General features: G+C 39.5%; 1 protein-coding gene across 1 annotated transcript in view; it reads left to right on the top strand.

The window, feature by feature from the left end:
* Positions 1–21,487: 21,487 nt before the first annotated feature.
* LOC107288512 (unconventional myosin-Ia) overlaps positions 21,488–26,121 on the top strand; it is a 53,286-nt gene continuing 48,652 nt past the window's right edge. Inside the window, exons 1-3 of the mRNA XM_015817140.1 lie at positions 21,488–21,630; positions 24,251–24,366; positions 24,512–24,606. Coding sequence (XP_015672626.1) covers positions 21,511–21,630; positions 24,251–24,366; positions 24,512–24,606 — 331 coding nt within the window. The 5' untranslated portion in view covers positions 21,488–21,510. The remainder of the gene's footprint in view (positions 21,631–24,250; positions 24,367–24,511; positions 24,607–26,121) is intronic.

Genomic DNA, 26,121 nt, shown 5'->3' on the forward strand with positions numbered 1-26,121 from the left:
GATAGATAGATAGATAGATAGATAGATAGATAGATAGATAGATAGATAGATAGATAGATAGATAGATAGATAGATAGATAGATAGATAGATAGATAGATAGATAGATAGATAGATAGATAGATAGATAGATAGATAGATCTCGGAACATCTTACATTTTAAGGAGGTACCTGGTTGATACCTAGGATGCTGGCAGCAACCCATGTCAACCATCAGTGCCAGTCAATTTGAATGTTCAGTTGACTGAGATTCACGTCTAATGAATAATGATGATGATGATGATGATGATGATGATGGAAGGGACCTTGGAGGTCATCTAGTTCAACCCCCTGCTCAGACAGGAAAGCCTATACCATTTCAGACAAATGGTTGTCCAGTCTCTTCTTAAAAACCTCCAGTGTTGGAGCATTCACAGCTTCTGGAGGCAGGTTGTTCCACTGAATAATTGTTCTAACTGTCAGAAAATTTCTCCTTAGTTCTAGGTTGCTTCTCTCTTTGGTTAGTTTCCATCCATTGCTTCTTGTCCTGCCTTCAGGTGCTTTGGAGAATAGCTTGACTCCCTCTTTTTTGTGGCAGCCCCTGAGATATTGGAACACTGCTATCATGTCACCCCTCGCCCTTCTCTTCATTAGACTAGACATAACCAATTCCAGCAACCGTTCCTTATATGTTTTAGCTTCCAGTCCCCTAATCATCTTTGTTGCTCTTCCCTGTACTCTTTCTGGAGTCTCAGCATCTTTTTTACATCATGGTGACCAAAACTGGATGCAGTATTCCAAGTGTGGCCTTACCAAGGCATTGTAAAGTGGTATTAACACTTCCCGTGATCTTGATGCACAGTCTTCATAATCATGTGAAAAACATGGAAATCGGGTTGTCTTTTTAAGCTAAATGAACATACAGTAAGTATACTGTTGGATTTTAGATAATTTTATTAGTATATGCATTTTTGTAAAGTTTTTCTCAGTTGTGCTCTTGAATTTTCCTTTGTAAAGCAAAGTTATAAACAAACTATTTTTTAAACCTCATGAACCTCTTTCAGGATTGTTTCTTTTTCAGGTTTGTCCTTTACTTTTTCCCTAGAAAATACGGCCTCAGTATCTATAATGGATATGAAACATTCCAGATACGCCAATTATGTTTTTAATTTTAACCTCATCATGTAGCCGCTAGAGGGCGACAAAGACACAAAATATACAGACTGGGTGATCCAGATTTAAAAGCAAAGGATGTTATAATACTGACCAGTCTTTTCTTTAACTGTATTGGCACAGGATGATTGAACTTGCAGTAGGCTGAGGACAATAATCTGGACTTAATCTTCTTTCTGTTCAATTAGGTTAAGAATAATTTTCCTACCAATTGGCAAGAAGTTGATAATCACTAGGTTTATGGACACAAAACCCAGACTACCAAACAGAGTAAAATGAGAAAAGTTTTAAAAGGAAAATGGGGCTCAGAGATTTATTACTTAAGTGAGAGGCAGTAAACTAGCATGGGGCAAAGCAATTGCCCTTTGTTGCAAAAGAATTGCACAAGTGAGTAAATTTCAGAACTGATACTCAGATTAACTAAATGAATCTGGTGCAAAAGGGAGAATTCTGAGTTCAGGGAATTTATTCTCACCAGCAGAACTGAATGGAGCTCATAGTTCTTCCAATATAAAAATCTACTAATAAACATTGTGTTTCCTGCATTTGATTCCTGCACTGGCAAAATTGATTGAAATGGGGACTTCTGGTTTTGCGTGGTATCGACCGTCATGGGTTTGCGGATTCTCCGCATCCCCCGCGGCTAATTTCGCCCTGTCTAAATGGGCCTAAGTTGCCCCAGAGAGGCGAAGAAGAAAGAAGGGTGCTCCAGCGATTCTGGAATGGAAGCGGCCGTTCCGTTTGACTTGGAGAGAGCCTTCTAACCCGACAGGAGAAAGGCTGGCTGTATTGCATCAACCAGCCCAAGCTACTTGCAACCGAAGTCCAAAAGCACTAACTAGCACAACTGTGAACAGCATGCTTGAAACTGGGTGAGGAATTTGATCATCTCTTTTCTATTTTACATTTAATTTCTTGGAAAAGATCCCCAAGAAGCAATACCTCCGAAAGGGAAGGAGGGGAATTTCCACCCCACCGTTATACTAACAGAAGCGGCAAATTAATCTTTTTATGGAGGATCAAAATATATGGAAGTGAAATAAATATAAAACCTGAAACTTAAAACTTAAATCTGAATAAATCTAAAATTGTTTGAATGGTTAAGACTCTCATTTCAAAAATAATTCTTCATTTTGGAAATTGACAAACAAATAGTTGCTGACACCTAGTGGCAGATGAAGACTATGACAGCTATGACTTTAATATAAGACTTGGCAAATCTGGGAAAAGCTAATCTGTGTCTGTGGCCTTCAAAGCTTTAATAACAAAGAACAGCTGTGGGGGAAAAAGACAATAATCTGGGCTGTGAACAAAGAGAATTATACATTTTAGAAAAAAATCTTTTTGAACTATTTGGATTACAAATATCTGTCTAATTGGGACTCTAAAGCTATTTACAGAGAAAAGAAAGGAAGAGGAAAACTCAAATTCTTGGCTATCATAGATCAGAGACATGGAGAAAGAACATATCAAGAAAACATAAATACGTCACAGGAGGAGATATACAATATACTGCAACTAATTCAAACAACAATGACTTTAAACCACAAAGAAATCCAAAACAATTTTGAAAATATAAATCAATCTATTTCCAAGTTAACTCTATAACAAAAAAATTTCTAGAAAACAGCAACAGAGAAGGAGCAGATAAAACAGATAAATGGATATAGAATTGATAATAGAGACTTAAAGATGGAACTTAACAAAACAAGGAAACATGATTTAATCCTAGTGGAAAAAATTCACAAGAATTGGAAAAAACAACTTATCCCTTAATACTACAAAATAAATCTGAGGACAAGAAAACAGACCAGATAAAATGGACTGTAGAGGTGTCAGGAACATTGGAGAGAAAGGAAATGATAAGAGAAGCGGAGAGAAAGAAAAAGATTTTCAACAAACAAGGAAAGACAGAAGTCCCGTACAAAGACACTTCTCCTGATTTACTTTTTATATCTACAGCAACATTTAGGAACATACGGAAAAATCTTTTGATTCAGTAAAATACATTGATTAAGAAAGACACTGGGCAAAAGAAAAGGACTAAAGTGGAAACAAAGAAAATAGATGATGGGAGAATACTTTAAAAAGAAACATTTGTTTGAATATGGTTAAAGAAATAGAAAAATTTTGGAATATATATGTCACTCTAAGAGGGATGAATTCTCTAAATATAATATAGTATGTTTTTCCCTTCTTGATATGGGTAATATAAAAAAGTTGAAATGACTTTGATAAAGGAAATGTTTTAGATATTTAAATGTGATTGAATTTAAGAAAATTATAAAGGATAAAAAAGTTTTGAATAAGAGTTAAAGGACTAGATGACTACATGTATTAAATGGAATGTTTAAAGATTAAACACATTTTTAATTATGGTTAAAAAGAATAAGAAATTTAGGAAATAAATACATATTAGCTTAGGAGGGATATATATTTTAAGTAGTATGTTATTTTTTATGCTTCTTTACTCTTGCTTTTCTTTCTTTTTTCTACTGTTTTATCTATTTTTTTAAGAAATGTAAAAATGTGAGATGGTTCATATGGAAAAATAGAGTTAAATTCTTAAATGTAATTAATTTTTGAGAAAATCTTAACCAGTAAGAATATCTAGAATTTGGTGGGAGAAACAAATTAAAATAAGGACTGTAACAGGATCTATGATAAGGCAACCAGAATGATTGGATAGAAAAGAAATATTATATTGATGCGATTATTATTTTTAGGACTATTGGGAAAAATTATATATTTAATTGTTATCTATCAAAACAATAAGAATTGTATTAACTCAATGTTTACAAAAGAGGATATTTTGGGAAAAGAGGAAATCAACTAAAACTATTATGTGGATTATGGATTATAGAAATCAATTGTTAGTGATTGTTTTACAAATGTAACCCAGACAACACACTGTTCACCAATTATTAAGTGATTTATGTTTTTAAAAAAATCAATAAAATATATTACAAAACAAAATTTGACTGAAATGTGCCCTGGAGGAAGGAGGATAACTACCATAAAATAGTGTCTTCCACTCATAATTCCTAGGATGAATCCAAAAGGATATCATGATCAATGGTATTGAAAGTCACCAAGAGATCCAAGAGGACCATCTTCCAGAAGATCCTCCAGAAGTGCAATCAATCAAGTCTCAGTACTATAACCTGGCCTGAAATCTGACTGAAAAGATCTAGATAAGCTGTTTTCTCCAGGGACTTTTGAAGCTGTAGGCCTACATCCAACTCAATGTTCTCCCCTCAGAACTAAAGGTTTGAGATCAGAGAGGAATTGTCCAGCTCTATGGAATCAAGCCATGGTTCCTTGAGGAAAATGGATCGCTACTTCTTTCAAAGTAGGCAGAATCATCTCCTCTCCCAAAGACGCATTCACATCTCAGGATCCAACCAATGTCATTTCCTAGAAGGCCTTGTGCATGTCATTTCCTTGGCAATAACATAGAAGTAGATTGCTCCTGAATGGATTTGTTCCTGAATGTTTTTTCAGCTTTCCAGTTTACTCTACAGATTTGCAGTTCCCTGGAAGTCGTCACATATGGTACTAACCTGGTCTGATTCGGCTTAGCTTCTGACAAGGCTGTCCAGGACAGTCACCATCGCCTCTCTCTTACTCTAAATCAGGAATGAGAGCAACTTCGCTCAGTGGTTTTTGTTTTTTTTTTTTGTTGTTGTTTTTAATAGAGGCTTGTGTTCATTATGTTAAAAATTAACATAGTTTTGTTTGTGTTGGCTTTCGTGCTACAGATATAGGAAGTCACGATAACCTGGAAAGAGGGGACTTCATCCCTGGCTACCACACACAGGAAAGGAGGAATCTCAAGCTATAGGCATTTTATTCCAGTTATTCTCAATATTTGATGTCCAAATATTGTCCTGTCGTTTCCAGTTAGAATGAGCAATCGTCAGTCATGATGGCAGCAATCAGGTGATTCATGATTGGAAGCTACCATGTTTCCTCTTTAGGTTTTTCAGTTTTGGCATTTCAATCTGTTAGTAGAAGGGAGATTTCCTTTAGTGGAATTGTTTAGTGATATGGGTAATCCAGGTAATGCACAATTAGCAGCCACAATTGGGACTAGCCATTGGATTATTAAATGAAGCAGTCACTAAACGAAACTGCAACTGTGCCTATGATCTTGCTTCATCTTTCATTTGCTTTACAGACCTGCAAAAATCATACATGTGAGGACTGATCACAAAGTTACTTTTTCATCACTATTGTCACTGAGAACGATTGCTACATGAGGCAGTCGCTAAAGAGAACTACCTATATCTCTTTCTCTACCTAGTAATAACATTACATCCAAGTGATCTTGTTTCAGATATTACATTAAGATCTATTTTCCATGTTTCTCTCTTTCTCTCTGAAAAGGGGTGTAAGGAGAAGCAACTACCTGAAGTTCAAGCACAGACAATGACCCAAGTGGTATATATACAGTTCTCATTTTAGTGTATCAGTATTGCTTTATAGTACAAATACAGGATTTATATTCAGGTTTTGGAGATAGTGGGCAGTTGCTTTTCGTAACTCCTGTTGCTGGCCAAATTCCTGGTGCCATATCTTAGACAACATAAGCCTTAAGTAGGACTCTTGATATGTAGAGCTTACATCATTTTGAACCTTCTATCTGACCTATGGGGAATGAATTGCATTAAGAAGTTCCCATCTCTTCGCTTCAATTGCGATTTCCCCCATTTCTCTCATTTGAATAGAAGCGATCCCTCGAATGCATTCTTGGACTAGCTTCAATATTTTCTCTATTTTTATATAACCGAAAGTGGGGGGGTTTGCATTATCTGGGCGGTAGCTGTTTATGGAATGTGGAATACCTGTTACAGTAACAGGCAGATGTGGATAAGGAATGACATTCCTGAAAGATCATTTTAAAATAGGCTAATTGTGGCCTTTGACCTTCAGAATTATCAGGAGACGGAATACACATAGATGAGCTGGCTATTTTTCTTTCAGCTAAAATGGTGACCAATCAAAAAGTGACACACTCTCGGCTTCATAACCCTTTGTCTGGGCTAGCAGGGAATAGACAAAAACTAATCTGAACCATTAGGGAATGTTTGCAGAGACTATTTTCTATCAAGGTCATTTTCCTTCAGAGATAACCTGCCAAGTCCTGTGTGGCTACTATGGGAGAGGCTAAAGCCAGCTGTGGGCAGGCTCACTTCCTCCCTCCTTAGTTCTGCCATTCCCCCCCCTCTCTCTCCCCTGCTTTCCCTTCCTCTTCTCTCCCCACCCACCACCACCACTTCTGCCCTGAAATGAGAGCTGAAATTGCCCAGATCTGCTCTGTAGCAATTATCCCTCACTCAGTGCCCTCCCAAAGTCCTGGAAGACTTTGGGTAGATGATGGCAGCTATACTTTAACCAACTCAGAGAAGGTCAGGATCGAACTCTTGGTAGTGGGCAGAGTTAGCCTGCAATACTGCATTCTAACCACTGTGCCACCACGGCTCCTAATACAGGTAGCCCACTTCATTAGTGATCATTCAAAGTTACAAAGGCACTGAAAAAAGTAACTTGTGACTGTTTTCACACTTATGAGTGTTGCAGCATCCTCTTGGTCATGTGATCAAAATTCAGCAACTGGTTCATATTGATGATAGTTGCAGGGTCTCTGGGTCATGTGATCACCTTTTGTGACCTTCTGACAAGCAAAGTCAATGGAGAAGCCAGTGATTCACTTAACACCTATGGCAAGAAAGGTCGTAAAATGGGGCAAAACTCACTTAACAACTGTCTCACTTAGCAACAGAAAATTTTGGTTCAATTGGTTGTCAAGGACTACCTACACTACAGATCAAGGATTCCACAAGAGGAATTTAATTACTCAGACCGACAGAAGCTAGGGAAAAGATTCTCCTGCAACACTATCTCTTAAGTATTCCTTTTCAGATTCTTCCATAAAAGCAAATGACTTTACTAATTTGAGGAAGCTGTTATGGTAGTCCTAAAACTGCTCTCTGCCCTGGATTCTAGATAATCTATCATTGGCTAGGATCCTGGGCATGTGACATACCTATATTATCTTGTGTGTCTATGTGTACAGAACACATAGAATTTATGCTTATGTACTACCCCATAGTGCTTTACAACAGTCCCTGGGTGGTTTACAGTGTAGGCATTATTTGCATATTGCCCCCAACAATCTGGGTCCTCAGAAGGATGAAAGTGTCTCCGCAAAGCCTCTTTAAGATCCTTGTACTATATAAACTTCAGGTACATCCATCAACCTATCATATTGATGACCACTTTATGAGGAAGTAATGATTAATCCTGTTGACTTTGCAGCTCTTTGCTCCTAGAGGAGGAGAAGGGCAAGGATGGTTGGCAAGGCAAAGAGGAAGTAGGTGTGGCAGAGAGAGAGCCCTGCTAGAGAAAGGACTGTTCAGAGATCACAAACTATGGACAGCTCCTGCTGAACTGGGGTTGTGGGTCATTTCTCTTGCCTTCCATCCAGGCCAGGACAGTGAAGAATCTCTCAGATACAGGAATCGCCTTCCTCATCAGGGTGAGTCTGCACCTGCCTTGGGATTCCTTTTACAGAGCAGAGCTCCCTTGCTTCTGAGGAATATTTTCTTCCAAGCTAGTCCCTTTGCAGTTAGATTAGGTTTTTTTTCACAGTCAGTCCTGAAACACCCCTCTTCCCCCCCCCACCCCCCGTCACATAGGAAATCTACATTCTTGAAATGTTGTTCTTGCTTTTTCTGGTCGGACATCCTCTCTGTGTTATTACAAAAAGCCAGCCCTCTCCCTAAAGGAGACAGCTTTTGTCTGAAGGAAATCCTTGTGTAAAGTTTGACTAGTTTCTGATTTTGTGAGGAAGAGTTAAAAGCTTATTCTTTCTCTTCCTCCCTCTTTCCCCCACCCAGCAGCAAGGCCCTTAATACTTCCTGGGGTGATGCCAAAAAGCATAAATGGAGAGGCAGATGTGTGTGTATTATTTTTATATAGTCAAGGACATGCTGATTAAAAAAATCAAAGCACAAGGCGAAAGCAATCTACCTCTGGAGCTTGATTGTGCTTAATTTCTTACCAGGGAGGTGTGGAGAATCAAGTGTACAGTGGTGGCTATTGCAATTTTGCTTTCAATGTTAAATGCATAGGCACAGGTTCTGATTAGTTGGCAAAGCAGAAAAAGAAAAACTTTTCTCTTTCTTACTGATGTAACGTTAGGACAATGATTTCTTAGCTGAACAAGTTACGGTTAGATGAATAGATTGAATAATATGCAGAGGGCCATCTAGAGTTATTTAGAAGGATGTAGCCTCTGGATGAAAGAAAAGAAAAGATGATTTGGAGATCAAGGCATGTATATGTGTGATTTTAAAGAACCCAATGTGCTTAACCATAAGTTGGAGGCAAAAGAAACATGTGAATGTGGGCTATGCAGGCAGAGGAAAAGGTTGAGGTCTGGCTGCAGCAGCATCAACAACCTCCCTCTCAAGTGCTCACAACTCATCAAAAGATATCATTCTCCTCAGAGAACATATGCCTGTGTTTTTTCAATGGATGGTTGGAAGCAATTTTCTGAGATGTATTGTTGAAATCGTGGGGTGGATTAGCCAAGTTGCAAAACTCTGGTTATGAAAATGCTGAACCAGAAGCTTGGAGGGAGTTCCTGCTGAGAAATAACGTACAAATAGTGGAAGTGAATAATGCTAGTAGAGGTATGCTTGTCTACCCAGAGAGCATTTTTATTCATATTCAACAAATAATTTATTTGGGGTTAAGAGGTTTTAACTAGTTAGAATCATTGTTCTATGATGACTGTTTTCATTCATAAATATTCAAAGCATACTATTTTGGAAATATTATTTCCCAGAATGTGCTTTCAATAGCTGCAGTGAATACTAGAATCTGGAAATAAAGTGGTGCCTTCTCTATGATCTTCTGTAGGCAAGAAATTCCAACCTGGGAATTTATTTCCTTCCCCCTTTTCTCCTCTCCTCTCCTCTCCTCTCCTCTCCTCTATCCTGAGGCTGCAGTATATTCTTAACATATATTTATGTGTATACTATTACTTCGGTCAATTTAATTTCTTTTCTTAAAGGAATTGAAAGTAAGAAATTCAAGGGTTAGTGCTAGTTTAGTTTTGTGATAAGAATGTTATGCCAATATGTATGGTGAGCATAAGCAAAGGGAAACCAGCATACGAGCGCAAGTATTACTTCCTTACATCGGAGAGAAAAAGAGACTGTTATTTCTGCCTCTTTCAGATAAAGGACCAGGAAAATGATCTTGCCATTTCTCTCCACTCCAGACCATTCATCTTTCTCCTGCTCAGAAGTAGAACAATAAAGTGTCTTCCTAAAGTCCGACAGTTGTTTACAGCTTGTAGGCATTTGTATTACCTAATTCAGCAAAGCCAACAATAATTAATTATCTTAATGGCTTCAGTCTGTAATGTTTAGCCTAAAGAGCCCTTTAATCATACGAATATAAGTTCGTGATTGAGCTTTGCCTGTACTGGAGAACTTTGGCTTGTTCATTCCCATTATCATCAATCAGATTTAAGGACACTAATGATTTGCACACTGCATATATGCTTTCTCCAAAAGTAAGCGTGAAGCCCTTCTTTGTTTCTGTGGGAATGGCATCCCTCTTTGGATGGGACGCTGTGGCTCTCGAGAAGCGGAGCCAAGGTTATACATGTAGTCCTTGACATACGACCACAACTGAACCCAAAATTTCTGTTGCTAAATGAAACATTTCTTAAGTGAGTTTTACCCCATTTTACAACCTTTCTTGCCACAGTTGATAAGTGAATCACTGCAGTTGATGAGTTTGTAACCCGGTTGTTAACTGAATCTGGCTTCTCCATGACTTTGTTTGTCAGAAGGTCACAAAAGGGGATCATGTGACCCCCAAGGCACTGCAGCGGTGATAAATATGAATCAGTTGCTAAGCATCTGAATTTTGATCACGTGACCAAGGGGATGCTGTGTGAAAAAGTGTGAAAAATGGTCATGTCACTTTTTTTCAGTGCCGTTATAACTTGGAACGGTCACTGAATGAACAGTTGTAAGTCGAGGTCTACCTATACTCCTTTTCCATTTCTCTTTCCTGTCCAGTGAGCTGTTGTCCATCCTTCCTCTAATTCTGGCTTAAAATGGAGCTACTTGTTCTGGACTTCAAAAATATGGACAATAAATTATTAATGTTTTCTGTATATCTAAATGAAAGTTTTAAGTTGGAATGGAATAGAATAGAGCTGGAAGGGACCTTGGAGGTCTTCTAGTCCATTCCCTTGCTCAAGCAGGAGAACCTATACCATTTCAGACAAGTGACTGTCTAGTCTCTTCTTAAAAGCCTCCAGTGATGGAGCATCCATGATTTCTGAAGGCAAACCGTTCCACTGGTTAATTGTCCTCACTGTTAAGGAGTTTCTCCTTAATTCCAGGTTGCTTCTCTCTCTGGTCAGTTTCCAACCATTGTTTCTTGTCTTGCCCTCTGGTAGTTGAGGACTATCTGTACTGGAAGCTGCATAGTTACAAGTGACTTTCTTGCAAACTAGACATTGACTTCCCCCTCCCCCATTCCTGGCTGTTGCTATAGCTAAACCAGGGGAGTAAAGTATTACTTATTGCTGTTGGAAACTTTATTTAAGCAAACCTGATAAGGTTATTGAAATATTATGGCTATGTGCAAAGTTCAGAGTAACCTGACAAATCAAAGTTGAAGGCTGCCACTTTTATGATGTGCTATAAACTAGGTGGTGCTTCAGAAAAATAGCTGATGGTATGTTGATCTTGGGACCTTAACAACGCAAGATATTGATTACAAAACCTATTATTATATACAGATGCAGGATTAAGTACAGTACAGATCCAAGAGAGAGAGAGAGAGAGCCTGGGTAACTAAGAAAGTGATACTTTTGAACAAGAAACTTGCTTTTTAGAGCTCTAATATACTACAAAACTCAAGTGAAATTAACTATCTGGAAATAGTTTCCATAATTTTACACATAGCTTTCTGCCAGATCAGACATTGGTGTTTCTTTCAACTTAAGTTTTTAAAACATTAGATTTTGTCTGATTAGCTATAAAGTTAAGGAGGGAGTGCATCCAAATATTTAGAAATTCTTGTTAACTCTTATTATTTTGCCAGTTTTTGTCAACTTCTGTTCTAATTCTAATGTTAATTGTTAAAATGATTATCATATGAATATATTTGTTCTAATCTATTATCACTTACCAGAATAAATGCATTTCTTTTCTTTCTTCTTTTAATATTTTGTTTATTCTTAAATATTTTTTATTTTGTAATTTTTTTGGGTTTTTTATTTTGAAGATTTTAAATGTATTTGTTTTTTTCCCCCATTTTCCTACTTTTTCAGCTTTTCTATTTAGGTTACATGTTTTTGAAATATAAAAAGGAAGTAAGTAGGGCAACCATTATGTACAGATGATCAGGCATTTATCACAAAGGGCACTGGTGGGAGTGCTTCCTGCTTTCCAGCAAATGGAGATCTGTAGGCTCTTATGCAATTTTATTATACTGAGGCTTTTTCAGCTCAAAGACTAGCAGGCTGTCAGGCTGGAAGAGACCCCTGCCTCACCTCCTGGAGTAAAGTAGAAGGTCCTATGTTGGTGGGGTTCGTATGTTGGTGGTGTGTAGTAGTTCAGCAGAAGACACAGGTTCTGCACCCATGTGAAAACAGTGGCTAGTCAGGGTACGTCAATCTTCCTCAACCTACCCTCTCCTGGTATGTTAGGATTATAGCTCTCAGAATATCCCTCCAGTGGAACAGCTGGCTGGGGATACTGACAGTTAGAACAATTAACCAATGGAATGACTTGCCTCCAGAAGTTGTGGGTGCTCCAACACTGGAAGTTTTTAAGAAGAGATTGGCCAATCATTTATCTGAAGTGCTATACAGTTTCCTTCCTGAGGGTTAGACTAAAAGACCTCCAAGGTCCCTTCCAACTCTGGTATTCTGTTAGTAACAGAACCTTAAAAGCCTGCCAGAATTTCTCTCTACCTCCTTTGTATAAAACAGAATCAAGGCAGAGTTATTTTGAGTTTCTTTCTCATATAATTTCTCCTTTCCCAGGACTGAGCTGTTGTTTATTTAATGCTTCTGGCATTCTATTCCTCAAGGTTATCTCTGTATTCCTCTGAATAAAAGCAGTTTGAGTCAGGCTGGCAGTTACTATGATTGAATGATTGATTGATTGATTATGTGCCATCAAGTTTTTTGACTCCTAGTGACCCCATAGATCGAGTTTCTATATGAGGCTGGTCTCCCTGGTGACAATGGCAAAGGCTTCATACTGCACTGGAGAAGACAATAGTAAAACTCTCCCATCTTTTTACCAACAAAACCACAAGGATAGGAAGTTACACTAAGGCTTCAGAATAATCCAAAACATGACTAGGAGGCAGTAAAAAGTTAGCTTTCCGATTCTCTTTGCTCCCATGTAATGGTCAGGTTAAGTTTTGTAGCCCAACTATGATAGCTTTCAAGTGAAATGCAATACGTTAGTCTTCAACTTACAACCACTCATTTAGTAACTGAAGTTGCAATGGCACTGAAAAAAGTGACTTAGGACTGTTTTTTACACCACTGTTGCAGCATCCCAATGGTCACGTGGGAGCTTGGCAACTGGCAAGTATTTATGACGGTTGCAGTGTCCGGGGGTGTGTGTGTGTCATGTGATCACCTTTTGTGACCTTTCGACAAGCAAAGTCAATGGGGAAGCCAGTTTCATTTAAGAATGGGGGCAAGAAAACTTGTAGAATGGGGCAAAACTCACTTAACAACTGTCTTGCTTAACCATAAAATTTTTGAGCTCAATTGTGGTTGTAAGTCAAGGACTATCTGTATTTTGCTGTAGGGCCAAAACATATTGTTGAATATGCACCTGATGTACATAACCTTCATGTTTTGCACACATATCCTACTGATATCCTGTTGAACGCCCTGGCATTTGCTTGTTATAGAGGCACCAGATTGTATAAGTGTATATCTGAGCTACCCTCTCCTGGAAGGGTGACTCAAAACTACTGTTAGCTACCTCAAAACAGAGTCCTTCTTTTAAAACAGCATTTTCCCCTTCCCTTGTTACAGGTTTGTCCCCTTCTTTGCCAGTTAGGCTTTGCTGAAACTAAATTTGCCACATCTACTTTGTGTTATAACAATTTGGCGAAGGCGCCAAAAAAAATCTGGTAATTTCAGAGAAGAGCAAGCAAGATAAGAAATAGTTAGGCATTCAAAAGACAGGGGAAATTTGCAGGTGAAGAGGAAGCAGTTAACTTTCCTCAAGAAGAGAAATCTCTAGAGCCTTGTTGTTTTTTTGTCAACATTGGAGCAGAGCACGTTTAGCTTGAATTAAAGGAAAAGGAAAGATCAGGATTCATACTGGCCAAATTTCCTACCTGTAAGAATATGTGGGGAATGGGATAAGTCAGAGGAAATTGAGAGATATATTATAAATGGGATGAACAAAACAAGTTGAAAACAGAATAATAATAACAGAATAACAGAGTTGGAAGAGACCTTGGAGGTCCAATCTCTTAAAAACTTCCAGTGTTGGAGCATTCACAAAAGGATGGCTAGTAGCCAATCCTTGTATAAAGAACTCTCTCTCCCCCCCCCTCTCTCTCCATGCCCCACTTTCATTTTCTGATAGCCTCTCTCGACTTGTTCTCCTTTGAATTATTTATAATTTACATATAATCCAAGAGTCAAACACAACTGAATTGATAACCTCATCAGTACATATAATGGCAATGGGGTTTGGGGGTTAGTGAATGGGAAAAGAGGGCTCCCCTGTTTATTCAAAAGAATTTCTGCAGAGTGAAACATTAATATCTAGATAGGTTTTTGGTGAATCTTACTCTATACAATATTTGTTTATACATATAGATAGTCCTTGACTTACAACCATAACTGAGCCCACAATTTTGGTTGTAAGTGTGCAGGTTAAATGGATCACCACATGACCTTGACTGATTTTATGATTTTTTTGGTGGTGGTCTTTACATGAATGCAGTAGAAGTTAAGTGAACCCATTGTACAATGGGAAGTAAACACTGGTTTCTGGCAACAAATGTTGCAAATCATGATCACATAACTGCGGGATGTTGCAAATGGCCATAAATGCCACATGACATAGGGGTGGGACAGCTGTCAGAACTTCAAAACCAGATTGTAAGTACCTCAGGGGAGGTCCATTATAACTTTGAATGGTTGCTAAGTGATTGGTTGTTAAGTTGAGCACTACCTGTACATACATTCTGTATGTTCCATATGGGGGTCTTGTAAGTCAAGTATGAGAACCCTGTGCAAAATGAACAAGCCCATAAAACAAACAAACCACATTGTAGCTTGGCACAATGTATGATATAAGGTAGCTAAAAGTAGAACATATATATATATACATATGCAGGTCTTGGCGTATTCGGGTCTTTTCCCGTGTAAGATTGAGAGTATCTTGGCAACGTTTCGACGAGGTTCCACTCGTCATCTTCAGGCTGGGGTCTTCGGCTTCGTACTTGTGTGAGCAAAGTGTGATCGGAGCTGCTGTCTCTCTATAAATATTGGAGGGGGTGTGTGGAGTGCTGGCTTAGTTGCTGTAGGTGGGTTGGTTGGCTGTGTTGGAGTTATTGTTTGCGGATTGTTCGGCTGTTTTGTAACATCCTGAGTAGCTGAGGTGCTGGCTTTTGTGTTGTAACGACCTGGGTAATGGGCTGTGTGATGACATCCTGAGATCTAGTGTAGTGATATCCTGAGTTCTGTGTTGCAACATCCTGGGTGGTTGCTGTGTTGTAACATCCTGAGCATTAGCGTTGTAACTTCCTGAGTTCTGTGATGTGATGTCCAGAGCAGAAGGCTGTGATACCAGGCTTTGGTTTGGCTCCGAGTATGCGGTCTAGCTCTGTGTTCATGGCGTGTGTCCATTTGCTTTGTGTGGGGGTCAGAGGGAGGTGCAGCAGCTGGTGATGTCATCGTGGTTTGGCTTCTGGATAGTGGTTGCATTTCGTCTGAGGGATGGGTTTGGGCTTGGGTTTGGGTTTGGTGAGGGTGATGTACTGTGTTGTTCTGGGTCTGGTGTCAGTTTTTGTGGCTAGGACTCGTTTGTTGATGAGGGCTAGTTTCCAGATGTCTGGTAGGCGGGAGGTATCATCACATTTATTCATGTTGTGGGAGTGTTTTTCTATTTCGATGGCTTTCATAATTATTCTCTTGTTGTGGCGTTCAGTTTTGGAGATTAGTTTGGTTCCTTCAAAATCAATTTCATGTCCGAAATTTTATGTCTGAGTGGGACCTCATCGAAATGTCGCCAAGATACTTTCAATCTTACATGGGAAAAGACTTGAATACACCAAGACCTGCATATATAGTAGGGGTTACTCTTACATTATTGGCTCCTTCACGCATGTAATTATGTTCAGTAGGTGGCTCTAACCATTTCAATTTTCAGTAAGTTGCTCTTTTATATCAAGCTGAAGTGGAGTTTGATCAGATTCTAACATTCAACAATTCCATGCCTCTGAAATTTCATGTTTAATTTGAAATTGGCTTCCCAGTCAGTGTTTAAAAAGACCCTTAAGCTTTGCCGATAAATCTTGAGGTAATAATGTTAAAATGGATTGGTCAACTCAATTTTACTATACACACATCTCATAATTAATTTTTTTACAGTCAGCGTTTGAAAACAAGATTGTTGAATCATATCCTTGTATTTCTTTACCTGCTCAAATCCTCCTTCCAGTTTGTTTTGGTTCTGTTTCACTTTTAAGCAGCACAACAGTCTCTTACTAGGCAACCTGGGTAGCTGGTTGCAAATTTCTGGAATTTACACTGTCAATACACATAGAGGACATTCTGTTGGCAGCCTTTATATGAAATATTCATTGTGTATGTTTGTGTGTTCATAGGCCCACCCACTTATCCTGTCTAATGTAATGTGGATGAGAGGGCTGCAATGAAAAAGTATCTCAGCTGTGTATTTTTCCTTCCAGCTGGCAGGTATGTCTAGACTCAGGGTACACAACGTTGGCTCTCTTATGACTTGTGGACTTCAACTCCCAGAATTCCTGGGCCAGCTATGCTGGTCCACAAGTCATAAAAGAGACAAGGTTGCCTACCCCTGGTTTAGACCTACAATTTTTAGAAGATAAAATTCTGGGTATCCTTCTGTTTGGATCTGTGGTTGCAGCAGTTGCAGTCTGTGTTTGTGTATGCATGTATATATTTTTTTTTCCTTAGAATGCTGACTAAGGGTGAAATGGGAGAGTGGGGAGTCAAGGCAGACATTTTCCTGGCATGGCCTGACCATCTTTATGCAATCTCGCTTAGCCAAGCATTTAGCCCTTGTCTAAGTTGAGTCAATGGTTATTTACTCAAGAGAAGATTCAGCAAGAAAGTACAATAAAGCTCTGTCAGCAGCACTAATTGACTGGTCCCTCTGAACATGATCATTAGGGTGGCCATAAAAGATCTTTATCACCAGAAAATAGTCCAACAGATTAGATACTGCCATTTTCCAGTGGTAGTTTGTGCAGTTTCCAGGTGAAAAAAAGCCAGTCCCTGCATCTGCTGAAGAACTTGTTTGATAGACCTTAGAAATGAGAATATGGGTTGGTAATACTGAACGTTACAGAGAGCAGAATCAGTGCAGGATTAGCTGAGCTGGAAGCTATTGCTTTTGAATTATTGCAGTCCTTCTGGTCAGTGGCTTCCATCTAATAAAGCAGGGAAGAAATGTGAGCCTATCTCTCACACAAGACTTTCTGAAGAGTGATCCATGGTAGTTATGGCATTTTGGTTCCTTCAGAAGAACCAAAAGTAGAGAAAAGTAAGAATTTACACTTGGGCAGGAAAAACCAAATGTAGAAGTACAGATTAGGTGGAATCTGGCTCAAAAGCAGTATCTGTGAGAGGGATCTTGGAGTCCTAGTAGACAATCACTTAAATATGAGCCAGCAGTGTGCCACAGCTGCCAAAAAAGCTAATGGAATCCTTGGTGGCATAAACAGAGGGATAGAATCAAGATCACATGAAGTATTTTAGTACCACTTTATAAAACCTTAGTGAGACCACACCTGGAATACTGCATCCGGTTTTGGCCACCACATTATAAAAAAGATGTTGCGACTTTGGAAGGAGTGCTGAGAAGAGCAGCAAAGATGAGCAGGGTCCTGGAGACTAAAACATATGAAGAACAGTTGCAGGAACTGGCTATGGCTAGTCTAGAGAAAAGAAGGACTAGGGGTAATGTGATAGCAATGTTATAATATTTAAGGGGCTGCCACAAGAAGAGGGCGTCAACCTATTCTCCAAAGCACTAGAAGGTAAGACAAGAAACAATTGATGGAAACTAATCAAGGAGAGAAGGAACCTAGAACTAAGGAGAAATTTCCTGACAGTAAGAACAATTAACCAATGGAATAGCTTGCCTTCAGAAGTTGTGGGTACTTCATCACTGAAGGTTTTTAAAAAGAGACTGGACAGCCACTTGTCTGAAATAGTATAGTTCCTGCTTGAAAAGGGGTTAGACTAGAAGACCTCCGAAATCCCTTCCAACTCTGTTTTTCTGTAGAAGCAGTAATACATTTTGCCAAGCACAGCCCACCTTCTTTTACAACTTGTAAAGATAAAAGTCAGGAGGTAAACAGGTTTCTTGGAGAAAAGGCAGAATAAAAATAATTATATGATCAAATAATTGTTCTAGCGGAGAGGGAGAGCACTCTGCATGTTTGATAACTACATCGTGGGCAAAAATGCGATGCTAAAACTATTTCTGGCATGGAGATTCAGCAATGAGAAAAGCTTCAGCTGTGCAGTGTAGTACATGTTAATGGCTGTCATTTGATTTATCTACATTACTCCAGCCTTAACAACAAAACAGCTTTGATTGCTAGTTCATTTCTGGCTCCAGTACAGGTGGGCAGTATTTTCCTTTGAAGATTCCATATAGCTTGAGAGCAAAAGATGTACTTGTAAGGGCCAAGCAAAGGGTTTTTTCAGTGGTGGGTCCCATACTCTTGCTAAGAAGATGTGCAAATACTCTTGCTAAGAAGATGTGCCAAATATGACTATACTAACTTTTAGACACTGTATGAAAACATTTTTAGTTAAGTATTTTAAAATTGCTGTTTCACAATGTTAGGCTTGATTCTGAAACTTTTTGACAGACGTGGCTTATCGTATACATGTTGTGATTTTGGGGAAATCTTACTGGACAAATAACAGAATAAAAATAATGTATATAATAATTCAGCAATATCCAGAAAGAAACCTCTCTTCCTGGCTTTCTGTGAGCAACCTCCAAGTGTATCAAGGCTCCCACATAGGCTTAGTTTAAAATAATTGGATATTATGGCTCAAGATCTGTGGATCAATTTGAGATCTCTTTTCTGCCTTGGCAGTAGGCCCTTGCAACATCGTGGGAAGGGCAGGCGAGAGAGAGTCAGACTGTCAAAAGCAGCACCTCAGTGTCACAATGCAAATCCCACTGCTTTCCAAATGCATTGTGGTGTCCTATACATGCCCCCAAAGGGTGGAGCATGCAGCTGATGCCACAATCCTGCTTTCAGTTTTTTACTGAAAACAACAGGATCCTGCAGACACAGCTGGTAGTCCCTAGAATCTGGACTGCAAAGGCTAGGCGACCAGTTCATTTGATTTGCTTACAAAATGGCAATTCCTTATGAAGAAGACCCCAGTAAGGAACTATTCCGGGGTGTGTGTATATTTTTACAGGGAGCAATGCTTTGGAACCAGAAGGGAAGAGATTACCACTGGGAAGCATGGGGTAATGGGCTGGCAAATATTCCAGTGAGCTAGAGCAGGAAGTTGCCTCATCCACAGCTGTCAGCTGGTGTAGGAATCAATGGGATTGCAGGATGTATATGTGATGGGTGGAAGGAAAGAAGGAGGTATACACAAAACATTTCCGAAATGGTAGTCTTTAGGCCTTCCTATACATGTTTCCCTTGAAAAGCCAACCTAGCTATGTTGATCAGTGAGAGAGGGGGGGAGGGGGGAATCCACAATTCAGAGTTGGGCATTACACTCTCCCTCTCCATCTACCGGTATGTTCTAAGATTAGGAGGTTGCATTTGTTAGGATACTTGCTAACTTGTTCTTGCCTCTTCTATAAGGAGAATACCACATGCTCAAAGCCACAGCATTGTTTCCTTTTGAATTAAAGGAGTATAGAGCAGCACTCCTTCAATCATTTACAGAACAAACCCACATGCTGAATCATGAACTAGCTCCACTTTCTGGATTTCTGCAGTATATCAAACCATAAATTAGCTGAACATGATTTTGCTTGGTTGCTTGTTAAGCCTATCTGGCCATCCTCTCACTAAGCAACTCTGGAACAGTTAATAAGGTTTATAATCATCCAAAGAAGAAAACTGATGTAATAATAAAATAAGATGAGATAAAACATATTGCTGGCATCTTGAGATAAACCCAGCCAAAATCTTGTGACTTCTTAAAAGTTCATGGCCCAATATTACATGAGTCTGCTTCAAGAGAAATACTGGCATGTTTCATTTGGTTAGAAAGGATGAGGTTTGTCTTATTGAAAGCAACAATTTTGCATCTCTAGTATAAGAATCTTATAATGGGCTGCAACTGTTTAGAAGTTTTTGCACGATGTTGACATAAATCCCCTTTGGAAATTTTAATGTAGAAATAAATACCATTGGCCAGTTGTTTCAGTGTGGGGAGAGGGCGTTGCAAAGAGCTGTGGGGAGAAGTCTGTCTGTCTGTCTGTCTACCAATCACATTTAGCGACCCTCACAATCCTGAAGAACTCTTGATACTTCATAAGATAAAACAAGATAAACAGTACAAAAAAAGTTATCTTCATGGGAAAATGCTATTAGATTTGTAAAAAAATAATAATAGGAAGAACCTGGTCATACCCTTTCCAAGTAATAAATCTACTTTGCAGATTTATTAGAAGGCTTAAAGTTTTTGAGGCTTCGGGTAACTTTTTTGGAATGCGTAAAATCTGTGAATTGGACAAGATGTAATCAGATTCCTTCCAATTCCAATGTAGTTCTCCTCCTTTGATGTCTACAGTGATTACAAGGAATATAAATCCTTCCATTCCCCCCATCACCATTCAGTCAGAACTGAAAAAGCTTCTTGGATGAGAAGCAAAATGTCTTCAAAGAAAACAAAGAAAGCCCAGTTGCCTTTTGGAAAAGCATCTGTGGGACAACCATGACTTGGATGACTGAAAATCTTCATAGACATTTACTAATCTTGAAGCAGCTTGAAGGAGTGGAGAGAGTACCGAGCCCTGTGGCGCTCCACAGAGGAGCAGCTGTGGGCTGGACCTCTCACTCCCTATCAACACCAATTGGGGCCGGCCTTGGAGAAAGGAGACAAAACTGCACTGCCCCGCCCCAAACCCCACAGCCATCCAAAAAGGATACTATGATGAATGGTATCCAAGGCTGCTGAGAGATCAAGGAGAGTGCAGATGGTGGCACTACCCCCATCCCACTCTTGCCAGAGATCATCAACAAGTGCAACCAAATCCATTTCTATCCCATAACCCTGACTGAAAGGGATCCATTTAGTGACCTCATTGCTTAACAATGGAGTTGCAGGTCCCAACTGTGATGACTAAATGAGTATTACCTGTGTTGTGGAATACTGTATAATATCTGCAGTCTTTTCTGCATTATGTTTATGATATGCTGGTCATCCTCTTCTCCTCCTCTTTCCTTCTATCTTTCCCACCAATTATAGCCTTTTCCAGAGAGCAAGGTCTTCACATAGTATCCCAAATAAGATCATTTGAACCTGATCATTTATGCCTCAAGAGAATTCTGGATTGATTTGTTGTTTGATGGTCCATCGGTTTGTTTTCTTGGTTGTCCATGGTATTCTCAGGAACCTTCTCCAAAACATCCATTTATGTGCCATTTTCTAAATTGCACAGTCAGTCAAGCAGTGATCTAGATCATGTTAATTATTTGATTATTTCTACTGTTGTGAAACTCACCCTGGGCATTATGCTTTTCTTTTTTTTTTGCACTTTATTCTCTATGGATTGTCACTAGTGCCAAGAATGAACCAAGAGTCTGCAACTGTTTTTCACCAGTCATTGTGTGAAAAGCTCTTGATCAGGGGTCTTCAAACTTGGCCCTTTTATGACTTGTGGACTTCAACTCCCAGAATTCCTCAGCCAGCGTGCTTGGCTGAGGAATTCTGGGTGTTGAAGTCCACAAGTCATAAAAGGGCCAAGTTTGAAGACCCTTGCTCTTGACTGTGTGGCAAAAGCATCTGGATTTAACCCGTGACTCACTCACTTGCAGGTTAGTTTGGAATCCCTGCTGTTCCTGCAACCATGGAGAGCATGGCAGTTCTTGACTCTGTTGGTGTGGGAGACCTGGTGCTGTTGGAGCCACTGACTGAAGACACATTGATGCAGAACTTGAAGAAACGCTTCGAACATCAAGAAATCTATGTAAGTGGAGATGGGGAGGGATACAGAGAATAACAGATCTGGGAGCCTTTTCACTTTAGGGTCAAAAAGATTGGAACCTGCAAAGATCTACTATGATGCATGCAATCGAAGCAGCTACTTACACCATCGCAACCACCACTACTAGCCTAGAAAGGGAAAAGAAAGAAAGAATGCAACCAGCAGAAAGGGCCAAAAGATTTTTCATAAATATTTTCATATGTTGATTATTATGCATTGCTGCAAAATGAAAAAAAAATGCTATAAAAGGAAAGCAGGGCATCTCAACAGGAGGATGACCCATGTATCTTCTGTTCCTTATTGTGGATGGACAACTTCCTCTGATCAGGCCATTCTTCAGATGGAGGAAACCTTCCATTTTGAGAGCAGCCACCTCTCAAAATTGAAATAATAATAATAATTATTATTACTACTACTACTACTACTACTACTATTGTTTGGACGCATAGTCAGCCAGGTATTTAGACTGGTTTGGGCATTTTTATCTATCTACTGAATCCTTCCCAAGATTTGGGATAGGCAAATATTTTGTTAGATGATGTTAAAGATAAAGTTGCCTTTTGCAGTTGATGGATGTTGATTTTGTCAATGCTGATGGTGTTCAAATGGTGCTTCAAAAGTCTTGGGATTGCATCCAAGGCGATCATTACAATATTCTTTGATTTCTATCCTGCCTTTTCTAGATATAACTTAATATAGTGAATATATCCAATGTTCCTGTCTCCTATTTTCCCCACAACCACAACCTTTGATGTGGGCTGGGCTGAGAGAGAACCCAAAACCACCCAACCAGTTTTCATGCCTAAGGGAAGCCTACAAGTCACCATCTCCTGGTTTCCAAACCAGCACTTTCACCACTGCACAAATTAGCTTTTGTGCACAGTCTATTCAGAAGTACCTCGGCATTGTGTGTTCAACCTAGGAAACATTAATGGGCTTCCAACCTAATAATATTTGTATTTTTCATGGTCTCTGTTTATTAATAAATTCTGCTTTAAAAGCCAAGAGCATACAATGCATAGTCAGCAGAGAAGAAGTAAAAGCAATGCAAAAATTAATGGAAACTTTCAAGTTAACTTGCTTGTACCTCCTAAGTATTAATAATTTGTTCCTTGTATCCTTGCCATTTGTTTGTATACGGAGTACACAAATATTTAATAAGGGATTTGAAATAAAGAGGGCCCAACCCACAGGAGTTTATTCCTTTAATCCATTACATTATATCCAGATTTAACTGTGCTTAGCACAGGAGATCATTGGGGGGAGGGGAACTGAACCTAATTGCCTCATTTCATTCATGGCAGGTAGCAGCACCCAGCCAAGCTTTGTTGATCTCAAAAAGAAAAGAAAAAAACCCAAAGCAAAAGCAAACAACAACCCCACAATAGTAAGCAGAGTGTGACCTGGCTCATACCTGGATGGGAGATCACCTGATTAGACTTGGAAATTGGGGGATTAAATCTCAGAAAGGGACCTGGGCAAAGCAGTTGCATACTCATGCAGAAAAAAAAATATTTTGTCTATAGGACTAGAAGACCTCCAAGGTCCCTTCCAGCTCTATTCTATTCTATTCTATTCTATTCTATTCTATTCTATTCTAGTCTAGTCTAGTCTAGTCTAGTCTAGTCTAGTCTAGTCTAGTCTAGTCTAGTCTATCAAAGATTGAGCTTGATTCGAGTAGTTTGCTTTAGATTGGAATCTTTGCTTTTTACCAGATGAAATAATCCTCTCTTTGGAGTCTTCCTGTGTTTACTTTTTCCCTAGTGCAACAAAAGTTGGAATAGCTGCACAGTGTCCATTGATCAAGTAGCATGAGAATTTATTCTTCTAGAATCACCACATTAGACAAGATGGAGTGGAGAGAAGATGGGGAAGTGAAGGAGCCATGGGAAAAGGCAATAAGGGAAAGGCCTGTTAAATAGGGCAGATTCTGAAGCCAAGAAAGACATGCTGAATTTCATATTGTTCCTCACTTATAGGCAGAAATCTTGACAAACTAAAGCAAACTGCTTGTATCATTAAAAACACACTCTGAGAACTTAGAGGAGGAGTTGGCTTGATCCTTTTTCTCCCAACCAAACTATCTAAAAGTTTGCTGTCTCTTGCTTCTCTGAAATGTAGTCCCTCCCTCCTCAGACTCCAGATTATAAGCAAGTGTCCCACTAAATCAGATTCCTCCTCTATAGTACAGGTGGTCCTTGACTTACAACCACAACCAAACCCAAAATTTCCATTGCTAAGTTGTTAAGTGAGTTTTGCCCCATTTTTATGACCTTTCTTGCCACAGTTGTTAAGTGAACCACTGCAGTTGTTAGAATAGCACGGTTGTGCTACTTTAGATCTGGCTTCCCCATTGATTTTGCTTGTCAGAGAGTCGTAGAAGGTGATCACATGACCCTGAGGCACTGCAACAGTGAGCAAAATCGGTGAGCAAAGAGACCATGCCTCCTAATTCTCCGGTCCTCCTAAGCCAGAGTAGGAAATAGAAATAGAAGCAGAGGGCAGTGGTGAACCGAAGGGACAGATCCAACCTTTAACTCTTTCTCCTACAGCCTGAGCACTGCCATCTTGCTAATGTGAACAACCTATTTCTGCCTCACAGACCTACATTGGGAACGTGGTGATCTCACTGAACCCATATCAGCCGCTGCCCATTTACTCAGCAAAAATAGTGGAGGAGTATAGGAACTGCAACTTCTTCGCTGTCAAACCTCACATGTAAGTGAGATGCTAACAGGGTGGGAATTATCAAACCCAGTAACTCTCAGGAATGGATTCCAGGAGACGGGAGAGAGAGAGAAGGCAGGTCCAGGGGGAATCCAAAGCAACAACCCTCCTCACTCTTCTCCCTCTGTTTGCCCAGTTATGCCATTGCTGATGATGCTTACCACTCATTGAAGAATCAAGACAAAGATCAATGCATCCTTATCACTGGCGAGAGCGGGGCCGGCAAAACAGGTGAGTGAGGATTTCTGGGTTTCTCAAGAAGGGCATAGAGAAAAGAAAGCATTGACAAGAGGCAACTCCTAGCCAAGCTTGCTGGAGCTTGGAAGGGATAGGAGAAAACCAGGGGTGGGGGTCTCCCATGCATTGAGTTGATCACTGCAGGGATAGCTAGGGGATGCAACTGAAGACACCAAAAGAGCTGGTAAAGTCTTCAAAGCAAGAGGATTCATTGTGCAACCATCTTATTCCATTCTTATCTTGTTGTGGGTGGAGAGGATGTTCTGATACCTTTGCCTAACATTTGTAATTCTGCTTCTTCTGTCCTTTTTCCTGCTAGTGTTAGGAGCTGGGTATTTGAGGCACTCAGAGATGAGCAGGGATCAATACATTTTTCAACCGTAATCTAAATAGCATGGAAACAGACCACTCTTGCAGGGTCTCTTTAAATAAATGCATCTTAATATGAGCTTCCTCAAATCAATGAAGCAGCATATAGAAGCAGGAGGGGGAATGCAGGGGCAAAGTGGTTCGTTAGAATTAGTTTAGTAGCACTGTCAGATGTCTATAAATGTAAGCAATTTAAGCAAACTTCCACAGCCTGAGTTGTATTGGGCTAGAATACTCCTCATCCCAGTCAGCAAAATCCTATTGGCTCCCTTCTTTGGGATGAGAGAAGTAGCAGTGGGACCAATTTGAGACTATCAGGCTGGAGAGAGTTCCTCTAGTGATTGTTACTGCTTTGGTGGCAAATTACATGCAAATTATTCCTCCATGAGGAATATATTCCTGATTGCATGGAGTGATATAATACATTTGCCCTCTCTCCTTCCTAAATATCATAAACCAGATGCCTACAAATAATTCAGAATGAAGTTCTAAATGCATTATATAATCACAAGGAGGAATTTCTTCATGTCTATGGAGATTCTCAGTCATCCAGGTCACAGCAGCCCTCTCCCCCCTTCCAACCTTATAATTCAAGAAAGGAGAGCAGTGATGTCCCTAGGAAGAGACCCAAACATCACCATCTTGCCAGTTGATAAAGGAAGATGCATAGTCATCCTGAACACAGATGATTATTGGGGAATAGTCATCTAATGTACATTGGGGAAACTAAACAACCATTTTATAAACGCATGGCATTAACATAGGAGAACAAACCCATCAGGACAAGATTCAGCAGCCCATCTGCATTTAAAAGACAAAGGCCACTCTTTAGAAGACAGCAAAGTACGCATTTTAGACAGAGAGGACTGCTGGTTTGAAAAAGGGGTCAAAGAAGCCATCTATGTCAAAACTGAACAGCTCTCTCTCAGCAGAGGGGGAGCAATATTTATTTATTTATTTTATTTTACAAAATTTATATGCCGCCCTTCTCCCCATGGGACTCAGGGCGGCTCACAGCATGTTAAAACAATATACAGAATTACCCCTTCTAAAAACCAATTAAAATCCAAATATTAGTGGCTGTGACTATTTAAAATCATTAAAAATTATCCCTATTTAAAATTCACCCTAGGTCAGGCC

The sequence above is a fragment of the Protobothrops mucrosquamatus genome, unplaced genomic scaffold (genome assembly GCF_001527695.2).
Source record: "Protobothrops mucrosquamatus isolate PMUCROS unplaced genomic scaffold, P.Mucros_1.0 scaffold555, whole genome shotgun sequence".
Taxonomy (NCBI): Eukaryota; Metazoa; Chordata; class Lepidosauria; order Squamata; family Viperidae; genus Protobothrops; species Protobothrops mucrosquamatus.